Source organism: Rana temporaria, chromosome 6, assembly GCF_905171775.1.
Source record: "Rana temporaria chromosome 6, aRanTem1.1, whole genome shotgun sequence".
NCBI lineage: Eukaryota > Metazoa > Chordata > Amphibia > Anura > Ranidae > Rana > Rana temporaria.
In genome coordinates, this window is record NC_053494.1 from 195,505,378 (window position 1) to 195,517,760 (window position 12,383).

General features: G+C 43.9%; 1 protein-coding gene across 1 annotated transcript in view; it reads left to right on the forward strand.

Annotated features, from left to right (window-relative positions):
* The window catches only part of LRP1B (LDL receptor related protein 1B), a 1,757,966-nt gene that overhangs the window by 1,127,479 nt on the left and 618,104 nt on the right, over nucleotides 1-12,383 (forward strand). Inside the window, exons 24-25 of the mRNA XM_040358043.1 lie at nucleotides 629-826; nucleotides 3,509-3,713. Coding sequence (XP_040213977.1) covers nucleotides 629-826; nucleotides 3,509-3,713 — 403 coding nt within the window. The remainder of the gene's footprint in view (nucleotides 1-628; nucleotides 827-3,508; nucleotides 3,714-12,383) is intronic.

Sequence of the window (12,383 nt, forward strand, 5' to 3'; positions counted from 1 at the left end):
AAAATGGTCCTGTGTGGGCTTTAACGACGTGAAAAAAATGTGCATGCTCAGAAGCAAGTTATGAGACGGGAGTGCTCGTTCTGGTAAAACTAGCGTTCGTACTGGAGTAAGCACATTCATCACGCTGTAACAGACTGAAAAGCGCGAATTGTCTTTTACTAACACAAAATCAGCAAATACAGTCCCAAGGGTGGGGCCATCCGAACAAAACTTCCCCTTTATAGTGCCGTCGTACGTGTTGTATGTCACCGCGCTTTGCTAGAGCATTTTTTTTTCACGATCGTGTGTAGGCAAGGCCGTTTTAATGATCAGGTTGAAAAAAGATAGACCATTAAAAAATTAATTTTTTACAACCCGAAAAATGGTTGTGTGTACGCGGCATCAGGGTTTGGGTGTAAAAAATATATTAAAACTTTTTTCCCCATCTGATGTGCCCATGGCTATGGTTTCTGCACAGCTGGTTAAAATATTTTTTAAGCATTATGCTACAAATGTCCAACGATCTGCTATGACCTGTATCTGTGTTTACGGAACCCACCCAGCCTTCTAATTACCATTCTCATCTCCATAGTCATTACCTCTGCCCTTAATGAGCTTATTACTAATAATGATTTTAATTTCATTTCAGATACATTTGAAGCTTTCATTATTTTTTCCATCCGTCACGAGATAAGACGGATCGACCTTCATAAGCGGGATTACAGTTTGCTGGTTCCCGGTCTGAGAAACACAATAGCTCTCGATTTCCATTTCAATCAGAGTTTGTTGTATTGGACGGATGTTGTCGAGGACAAAATCTATAGAGGTCGATTATCAGAAACATCAGGTAAGCAGTTGTTTCCTCACATCCCTTTTGTGGACAACAAATGTATAATCCACCAAAACAATAATTACAACAAGTGGTTATTCCCTATATGGATGGCACAAAGAGAGTGTATTGTTTTAGCATTGTTGGTGAAGGCTAGACGGCGCCATTGTACTGGTAAATTATTTTCAGTTTTATATCAATGTATTACAGTGATGTACAGTTAAACACTTGTACATTAATTTAGCCTTGGTTCACACCTGACTGAGTTGAAGAGATCTTCTACAAACGCATCAATGCTCAATAAGGTATGCCTGAAGCCAAAGGCCCGTACACATGATCAGATTTTACATCAATATTTGTCTGATGGACCCGTTATGACGGATAATCCGACCATGTGTATGCTCCATCAGACAATTGTTGGCGGAATTAACAACAACAAATGTTGGTTGTTCATGCTCAACAACTGTCTGACAACAAATGTGTTGCGTCGGATTATCCGATCGTGTGTACTAAAATCCGAAGTACAAACATGCATGCTCTGAACCAATGCTAACCATCAGACAACATTAGCAGAAGTTGCCCAAAGGGTGGCGCTAAAGAGCAGAAAAACCACATCGTTTCGTGAATGTTGGCTGAAAAAGTTATGCTGTCTGTATGCAAAACAAGTTCACGGTCAATGCCCTTTGGACACAAATCCACAGATTTGTCCGATGGAAGTCCGAAAATGGGCAGAGGACATACATGACAGGATGGAAGAGAAAGCAGGCAAAAGGGGTTAACTATTTTAAAGTGGTGTGGTCAGCTAGTGATGCTTACCTTATTGGTCAAGTAGACAAGGTGAATGGGAGGAGCAGGAGAGTATAGTGTGGGGGAAGAGTGATTTAGGTTCACTGGCAGAGGAGAAATTGCCAGAAGATAGTCCCTCCCTTCCTATTTTTTGGGTAGTCCTGTTATACTTCTTGTGTTGTTCTTTAGCAGTTTTAGGTCCTTGAGGGGGGTTTAAATCTGGTGTTATTGGTAAAACGATGGGGACCCATCTTAGGCATGGCGTCCTATAGTTGGTACGGTTTAATTCATAGTGACCGGGTAGTAGTAAGACCAGAGGCCAGTGGATGTCTGGGGTCAGCTGGCTTAATCCCCAAGGCGGTGTTTGGCAGCTGTGGTTGTAACTTGGCTAACTGCTGCCACATACACAACGTTTTAGATATGTGGTACTGTACCATCAAGGACCTGCAACCGTTGTTATCTGGAGTGATATGCTTATTGTTATGTTTTGTTATTTAGAAGCTTATAAAAGGCTGATTCAGCCATTTAACTCCAATTACGAGTAGTGTGGGATTTCCTTGGGGTTACAGGGAGGGGTAGTTGTGGAAGGTTTTGAGTGAGAGGTTAGGTAAGGAAGTGAGCTCTGATGGTGCCCATTCATACTGTGTCACTTATCACTCTAAGCTGATAAAAAAGTACATGAGCTTCTTTAGGGCAGCGTCACATGTTTTTTCGACTCTATAGACTTCAATAGGATTGCCTACAACATGCCTTAATCCATGCATTTGTTTTGTTTGATTTTCTTGCCTTTCCTGTTCCTAGTAACTAGCTTTCCATTGGGTGCACTCAAGCCTGAAAACACCTGAAGAACACGTGTACAAACACAAATAAAAAGGAAAGAAAAATAATACTCCAAAATGCTTGATGAAGTGCAAGCTCAAGTGTGAACCTATAAAAGATAAATATCAAGAAGTAGCCAGCCCACTAATCCTAAGCCGGTCATAGATGATTCAAATCTCAGCCGGTTAAGCAGGAACCAAATCAACACAGCAGGGATTTCCCTGTCAACACTGTCTATTTTATGGGGAATTCTAGTGATTTTTTGAATTATTGGGTTGCAGGAAAGAAAAACGATGCATCTATGACTGGCCTTAACAGTTTCTATACAGTGCCCCCTATATTCACTATAAATACTTTTTTTTGCAGCCCTACTTCACTGAGCCCTACTCCATAAGGGGCTCAGGGCCATCGCCCCCCTAATCTCCATGCATGGTACCGGACGCATAGAGTTTTACTGTTTGATTTTGAAGCACATCATTAGAGCCAGAAGCTTCAAAAAGAGTAGGCTCATGGTGCAGAGCACTGCGCCCCGAGCCCACCCACTTGTGACAATAGCAAAACAACATTCACTATTATCTTCCTGCTTCTCCTCCCAGCCAATCAGGACAGTAAGCGGGTCCTGGGACCGGATTGGCCAGGAGGAGAAGCGACCTGATTGGCTGGGAGGAGATACCACTAGATTAGTCAGAAGGAGAAGCCGAGGAAGCCACCGGGAACCTGGATGGGGTAAGTGCGGGGCTGACGGGCGAGTGGGGCTGGCGAGCGGGCTTGCGAGCAGGGCTGGCATACGGGCCACTGGGGGCTACCGCCCCCCTTCCACCAAAAATGGAGCACCAACCGCCACTGGTATACACACTTAAAGACATCCACTTACACATATGACAAGTTTTAAAATATAATAGGCTCCCTGTAACATAAGTTTTTTCCTTAGCGTTACAAAAGCCAAAAGCAGTAAAAGTCCTTTCACTCCTGATTACTAATCATCCTCTGTGCAATTATGCTATAAATGACAGCAATGATTACAGCTGATAAAAATGTGTGCATATTTCTGGGCTAATTAGCACTTATTCGTTTTTTATTTTCCCTTTTTTCTAGGTGTTAGCGGGATTGAAGTCGTCATTCAGCACGGTCTGGCCACACCTGAGGGCTTAGCAATAGACTGGATAGCTGGGAACATTTACTGGATAGACAGCAATTTGGATCAAATTGAAGTTGCTAAATTAGATGGCAAAATGAGATCGACATTAATAGCAGGTGGGATGGAGCACCCCAGAGCTATCGCCTTGGATCCGAGATATGGGTAAATTGTTATTATTCATATTTGCAAATTCATTTTAGCCTTAATTATATTTAGGATGAAAAAAATTGCAAACTTCCTTAATTACTATTTTTTTTTTTGTTTTGCATTAATGGAAATAAAGTCCCCCGTTTCCTAATTTAATCAGCCATCTTGGGAGGCAGGACAAAATACACAAAATGAGGAAGTGTAATCATTTATGACAAAGCATGGAGGAAAAGAAAAGGAGGGAGGGTGCACCGACCTAGTGCATTACCACTTAAATTTTATTAAAAACAGAATAAAAACAATGGACTTACTCACAAAGAAAGCTTAACCACTTACCCCCCGGACCATATTGCTGCCCAAAGACCAGAGTCCTTTTTGCGATTCGGGACTGCGTCGCTTTAACAGACAATTGCGCGGTCGTGCGACGTGGCTCCCAAACAAAATTGGCGTCCTTTTTTTCCCACAAATAGAGCTTTCTTTTGGTGGTATTTGATCACCTCTGCGTTTTTTATTTTTTGCGCTATAAACAAAAATAGAACGACAATTTTGAAAAAAATGAATATTTTTTACTTTTTGCTGTAATAAATATCCCCCAAAAATATATAAAAAAACATTTTTTTCCCTCAGTATAGGCCGATACGTATTCTTCTACATATTTTTCGTAAAAAAAAATCGCAATAAGCGTTTATTGATTGGTTTGCGCAAAAGTTATAGCGTTTACAAAATAGGGGGTATTTTTATGGCATTTTTATTAATATTTTTTTTACTAGTAATGGCGGCGATCAGCGATTTTTTTTTCGGTATTGCGACATTATGGCGGACACTTCGGACATTTTTGACACATTTTTGGGACCATTGGCATTTTTATAGCGATCAGTGCTATAAAAATGCATTAGATTACTATAAAAATGCCACTGGCAGTGAAGGGGTTAACACTAGGGGGCGGGGAAGGGGTTAAGTATGCCTGGGTGTGTTCTTACTGTGGGGGGGGGGTGGCCTCACTAGGGGAAACACTGATTTTCTGTTCATACATTGTATGAACAGAAAATCAGCATTTCCCCTGCTGACAGGAACGAGAGCTGTGTGTTTACACACACAGCTCCCGTTCCCCGCTCTGTACCGAGCGATCGCGTGTGCCCGGCGGCGATCGCGCCCGCCGGGCACACGCACGGGAGTCGGGGGCGAGCGGGGGGCGCGCGCGCGCGCCTCCGGCGGCGCGCGTGCGCCCCTAGTGGCGGCTAAAAGGTAGGACGTCCATTTACGTGGTCTCGCCTAGGAGAGCCACCTTGTGGACGTATAATGACGGTGCGGCGACGGCAAGTGGTTAAGTAAGCGCTTTTCAGACAGCTAGGAACTGGACCTACCGGCACCTGCCAGTGGAACCACAGACAAATGGACAGCTGACGCGTTTCCGGGGCGTACTCCCTTCCTCAAAGCCTAAGTGGTGATACCTCTCTCCTGTGTGTCCTCGGTTATATATGTGTGTGAATGCCAGAGAATGCCCCAGCTCAGGTGACCATCAATTGACAGGCCCCACCCCTCTCATCCTACCCCACCCACCCATAGGGATGTATCTCTCACAGTCAAACTCCCTAGAAAGCAGGTACAACCATGATGGCCAAAGTGAAAACACCATGGCAACATGCCCCCTCTACTATCCAAAAGGTTGTACCTGCTTTCTAGGGAGTGTGACTCGTGAGAGATCCATCCCTATGGGTGGGTGGGGTAGGATGAGAGGGGTGGGGCCTGTAAATTGATAGTCACCTGAGCTGGGGCATTCTCTGGTCATGTACACACACACACATATATAACCGAGGACACACAGGAGAGAGGTATTACCACTTAGGCTTTAAGGAAGAGGGTACGCCTCGGAAATGTGTCAGCCGTCCATTTGTCTGTGGTTCCACTGGCAGGTGCCGTGAGGTCCAGTTTCTAGCTGTCTGAAAAGCGCTTTCTTTGTGAGTAAGACCATTGTTTTTATTCTGTTTTTAATAAAATTTAAGTGGTAATGCACTAGGTCGGTGGGCCCTCCCTTCTTTTCTTTTTTGCTATCTATATGAACACTCTTTGTTCTGAGGAGGACTGCAAGATTCTAGACTTTACCGTGAGACTACACTACCACCCGGGTTCGGCGAAACACCAGAGCGCAGGAGAATTTTGTTTCAAAGCATGGAGGAAGCATAGAGGAAGCAGGTTCACACTGCTCCGACATGAAAGTCACACGACTTCTAATCTGACTTTGCCCTGCGACTTCAGTCCGACTTTGATCCGACTTAAAGAGGAACTGCAGTCTGCTCACATAATTTGTAATAAAAACATATTTGCCATTCTGAAGCTTCCTTTCAACCACTTTGAATATTATTTTTTATATACTGTGATTCTGTACTTGCCAAATATGCTGCAGAAATTTCTCTCCACTGAGTCTGGCTACATCCATTTTAACTGTGGGCAGCTGAAGCTGCTGTCTGTTCACTTCCTGGATTTACACAGACACACAGAGGCAGAGGAGGTGGGCCAGCACAGAACATAGTTATATAGTCACAGAAAAAGAGAGGGATATGACATGCAAGGAGGTGAAGGTTGTGCTAGGGAACTGACTCTTCCTGATGAGGTTAAATGTGTTATACACGTGAATAAAACAATTATTTATAGAAAGGAAAAAGCACCAAGTAAGCCAACCATTTTAAACTAGGGTTCCTTCAGAGTTTACTAGTGGTTCATTAGCTGATTAACCTCCCATTTGATGGTGCCTGTAGAGTTCTGATATCAGTGCTACTTGAAAGAGCCAGCTGTATGACACCATTATGTTTTTATCTGTCTGTGAGAATTGCATTCTTCCCACTGACCACCAATGTAAGGGGCATTCTTCCTACTGACCACCAATGTAAGGAGCACTTTTCCCACTGACCGCCAATGTAAGGGACATTCTTTCCATTGAACACCTTTATTAGGGACAGTCTTCCAATGACCACCAATGTAAGAAGCGTTCTTCCGACTGACCCACAATCTAAGAGACATTCTTCCCATTGACCACCGTTATAAGGGGCATTCTTCCCACTGATTACCATTTATAAGAGGCATTCTTCCCATTGACTACCATTATAAGGGGAATCCTTCCCACTGACCACCAATGTAAGGCATATTCTTGCTATTGACCACCATGTAATGGACATTCTTCCCACTAACCGACAATGTAAGGGACATTTTTCCTATTGACCACTAATGTAAGGGATAACCTTCCTATTGACCACTAATGTAAGCTGCATTTTTCTATTGACCACCAATTTATTGGGCCCAGAAGGTGTTCCCCAAGATTTGAAATTAATTTCAAAGGTTCCTTTGGGATTAAAAAAACTTAAGAGAGACTGAAATAAGCATTTGAAATACTTGAATTTTTTGTGCCTTCACCTGCATTTTCTTTTATTTGGTGACTGGGCAACCCTACCTCTCAGGAATAGTTGTGTTCGTTGTTAATCACTTATATTTTCTCCCTGTCAAAAATAAAGTAATCCCTGAGTGATTGGGCTACATTGTTATAACATTTCAAGAATGGACATTCCCATTGTTACAGATAGGTTTTGGTGGCATGCTCTCTTAAAGTAGTTCCTGTGAGCCCAAAAAGCCCCAAGAATCTGCAAAAAAACAAGGAAAGAGGTGCCTCTAAGTGTTGACATTTGAATAACACTTTAAGTAATACATTAGAATGGCAACTCACATTTGAGTAGATAATATAAAGCACATCAGGATGTGATCCCAGCAATAGGTAAGTCTTTGCTGGAAACACCGCTGTAGTGAGGAAGCCGGCTGTGGTGGGGAGACTCAAAGCGAGGTGTGATGTGCAGCAGGAAGGAAGGCAACGGAGGATGACATCACGCGGCACGTTTCGTAAGCCGGCGCGGCACAGGCATTACGGCAAGCCGCGCTCCTTTCTCAAGCTGACTTCCCAAGAATCTCAAATGCACAGCATGTACAGACCTGGACCTCTGCTTTAAAGTTGAGTTAATATCCTGCCATTCAATTGTGCAATGTGAGAGAATCTACTAACCACTGGGGCTCTTACATTGGGTTGATGAATGACGGGCAGGGGCCTTTGAGTTCTCCTAATGGTCACCATACTGTGCTCAAGCCTCTGTTAAACAAAAAAGTGAGGCATCTGATTTGATTCAAACAGTTCAAGGTCCCTAATTACTTTTTATTCTATTACAGGCCATTTATGTAATCTGTCAATCGATTTAAAACGGAGAATTGTTTAATTAGACGTACAAAATTATAATTGTGTAAGGACCAAAAAAAAGTTGTATTGAAATTCCACGGTGAAATTATAGTGAAACCAGCAGCAGATGCAGAAACAATAGACGCTTATCCTGGCTTCATTTTCATATGGCTTTGCGAGTTCTGATAATGCTCCTGTTTATCCAGCTGAGGCCACCATCGCCCTCCCTGCGCTTTATAGGGAACCAGAGTTATTACAGCTTCTCATTCTGTCTGACATTTACATTAAGTGGTACTTGACCTTTGCAGTCTAACATTTTAGATATTCCCTGTTTGGAGAAAATCATTTTGATAATGCTGTTCAATGACTTAGTTGATTTTAATGGAACTTACATTTGCTTTACTGAACTTGAATTCATTACAGTGTGCATTGCTATATGGTTATTGTTAATTACATATTTTTAAGATAGAAAAACAGATTGTTGTACAGTTTTTTCTTTTCTTTTAAAAAAAAAAAAACAGCCTCTCTAGGTCAGTTAAAGAGGAACTGCATTCTGCTCACATAATTTGTAATACAAACATCTTTGCCATTCTGAAGTTTCCCTTCAACCAGTTTGCATATTATTATATATATACTGTGATTCTGTACTTGCCAAATATGCTGCAGAAATCTCCCTCCACTAAGTCTGGCTGCAGCCATTTTAATTGTGGGCAGCTGAAACTGTTGCCCGCTAATTTCCTTTATTTTCATTTTCGTTGCTACAACAGTTCCATATAGATAGAAGATTCGACATGACGGTGACAATAGTGATCTGTGTCTATCGAATCTGTGGTCGAATGTGCCTAACCTTAAAGCGGAGCTCCACCCCAAAGTGGAACTGCTGCTGATCGGAACCCTCCCCCCTTCCGGTGTCACATTTCACACCTTTCAGGGGGAGGGGGGTGCAGATACCTGTCTAAAGACAGGTATTTGCACCCACTTCCGGCCACACAGTCTCGGGCAGACTGCGGGCATGACGTCACCTTCCGTCGCCCCCCCTTGTGTTCTGGGAACACTCAGCTCCCAGTACACAGCGGAAAGCCAATGAGCAGGCGTAGCACGACTCGCGCATGCGCCGTAGGGAACGGGGAAGTGAAGCCAGAGCGCATTGCATTGCATTGCTCCAAAGTAAGCCGCAAGGACGTATTGGTTTCGACGTGAACGTAAATGACGCCCAGCCCCATTCACGGACGACTTACGCAAACAACGTAAATTTTTCAAAATCCGACGCGGTAACAACATACATACTTAACATTGGTACGCCGCATGTACGCCACCATATAGCAGGGGTAACTTTACGCAGGGAAAAGCCTAACGTAAACGGCGTATCTGTACTGCGTCGGCCGGGCGTACGTTCGTGAATTTGCGTATCTAGCTGATTTTTACATATTTCTAGGCGTAAATCAGCGTACACGCCCCTAGCGGCCAGCGTAAATATGCAGTTAAGATCCGACGGCGTAAGAGACTTACGCCGGTCGGATCTAATAGAAATCTATGCGTAACTGATTCTAAGAATCAGGCGCATAGATACGACCGCTCAGACTCACAGATACGACGGCGTATCTGGAGATACACCGTCATATCTCCTTTGAGAATCTGGGCCTAAGTCTTTAGTGCTTCATTCACTAAGATTTACATTTTGTGTTTAAATTATTTTTATTGTTTTCACATAGAAGAAAAAGAACTTTACAAACTTTCTTAAAAAAAAAATTTTTTTTTAAATCAACAGCCGTTATAAAATGTATAAGTTCTTCTTACATATAACATTAAAGGGGAGTTCCAGCCATTTGTATGTTTATTAAAAGTCAGCAGCAACAAAAAGTGTAGCTGCTGGCTTTTAATAAACAGGCACTTACCTGCTCCAGCGCTCCAGCGACGCGCCGGCCGGGGCTCCGCTCCTCTCCCCCCCCCCCGGCCGGCGTCTTCATCTTCAGTGTGGGCACCCGGCCGTGACAGCTTTCGGCTTCACGGCCGGGCACCCACTGCGCATGCGCAAGCGGCACTGCGCATGCGCGAGCGGCGCGGGCCGGCGCCGCGCCGTGTAATTGGCCAGGAGATCGCCTAGGACCTGTGACGTGTCCTAGGCGATCGCCTACAGCAGCCACTTCCTGAAGGCGATTAAGCTTAGTCGTCTACAGGAAGGAGAAAGTGGGACAGGAAGTCCCACTCGTGCTGAAGCCCCCACTCCCCCCCCCAAAAAATTACATGCCAAATGTGGCATGTAAGGGGGAGAGGAGTGGGTTAAGAGGAAGTTCCAAATTTGGGTGGAACTCCTCTTTAACATATACATATTACATACTACAAAAATAAATTAAATTTGTGTGGGTACAGAATTAGATCCATCCTTATAATACTATATCTATGATGATGTTCTCCATATTATGGCACATTCCCTTCTCTTCTCCCCTCTCCCTCCCCCTCCCTTAACCCCCCCCCCCCAAAAAAAGGGGGGGGGAATAAAAGATTTCAATTTTGAAAAGTAAAACTTCCTGTCCAAAATAAACAGGCTATTTGCCTTTAGTAAATGAACCCCTGTGTCTCCAGGAGGTGGTGGACATCTTTTAGAGGAGCAGAGCTTTGTGTCGTCCTGTCATAAATGCCCCACTGATGACCTCATGATCGGTGGGGGAATAGTCAAGAGGCTGCAGTAGAGGTGGAAAAGATACAGATCAAATTATTTACACAATACACTAGGAATGAAGCAGGGATATCCTTGTATTGCAGGTTCTACGGTACAGCTTCCTTTCCGGTAAGGAGAACAGTCAGCAACACATTAGTGACATCAACAAATATCACTTTAAATCTCGTGAGACTCTCAGTCAGCTGCTGTCAATCAAATCAATGATGCAGCGCGCCCATGGCTGGGCCGAGTGATACAGTCACTGGAGCACACCCGCAAGGTAACCCCCTTGGGAAAGAGTTTCCCAGAAAGGGGTTAGCTGTTGCGGGGAGGAGCCGAGACAGACGCCGAGGGACCCCAGAAGACCGGGATCGGGGCCACTCTGTGAAAAACAAACTGCACAGTGGAGGCAAGTATGGTACGTTTGCTATTTAAAAAAAAAAAAAAAAAACCTTTACAACCCCTTTAAGTTATGAGGCTACTGAAACTGCAGTGCCTAGGCACAGTCACATGTCAGGGAAGGCGCTTCAAGTCTTTAAATAGAATTAAAGGCAAATGGTGCACAAAATGAAGTATATTGGATGATTTCATGAGCCAATGAGAATGGTTGGCTTACTTGCAGTGTTTTCCTTTTCATAAGTTATATTTTATTCATGTGCATAGCAAATTTGACCTCTTCAGGAAGAGCCAGCTCTCTAGGACAACCTCTCCATCCCTGCATGTCATAGCCGTCTTTTTTTCTGGGACTGTCTAACTACTGGTGGTCAATGAGAAAAATGCCCCTTACATTGGCGGTCAATGGGAAGGATGCCCCTTACATAGGTGGTCAACGGGAAGAATGCTCCTTACATTGAGAAGAATGCCTTTCTTACAGTGGTGGTCAGATCCTTCCATACAGACAAAGAGATACTGGTGTCATTGTAAAGACCCTGCAATCTGTATGTTTATGATATGGATCTTTAGCTGCAGAGGCTTCTCAGGTATGATACCCTTTGGTCACTCTCTATATTGTGTAGAAAGTTTAGGGATCAAATCATCACAACCTCAAATGTAGTGACACTGCTCTGTGCGTATACCTATTCCCTCATAGGCAAATATGTCAACAAGAAAGTCTCTAGAAAGCACAGAGGATGAACTATGGTAAAGCTGTGTATCATAAATAATACTATTAACATAGGCAATACTTCAAGATGAGGTTTGTGGAGATACTTTGATAAAATGCCTTGTAAGACTGTATATACTACATGCAGGTTATTTGAGGTTGATTATTGATAAACCAGATACTTGCGGTTTGCAGAGTAGATTCCTTCATGAAAACGACATTAGTACTTCCAGTCCAGGAGGGTGTGAAGTTGAAGAGAAGTTTGTGTGAATATTCAGCAGCAGGTACTCAAGTGAAATGCAGGGCTGACTGTGCTGTGTTCAAAAGGCTGGAAGTTGGAACAGGGTCTCCGCTGGGCATGAAAAGTAAGTTGTGCTGCGGTACCAGGGCAGTAGGCAGTAAGGCTTGCTTCAGTCTCCCAGATGGCGGCAGGCGTCCTACAAGAATAGTGGAACACCTAGCCGCCATGTCCAAGGGTTTAAATAGAGGAAGTGAATGGGATTCAGCTGGAGAACGTGAGGGCGCACTTCCGCGTTCCAGCGTGGAACGCAATCGTCCGCGCACCGGAAGTGACGCGGTCGATTCAGTACACTGAGCCTGAACGTGAGAAATGGAAGTGGGAGGAGGCGAATTGCAAGGGGGAAGGAACCAGTCGTTACAGAGAACGACAGGGGCATTACAGTCATCCCCTGGCTCTTTCAAGTATCATTG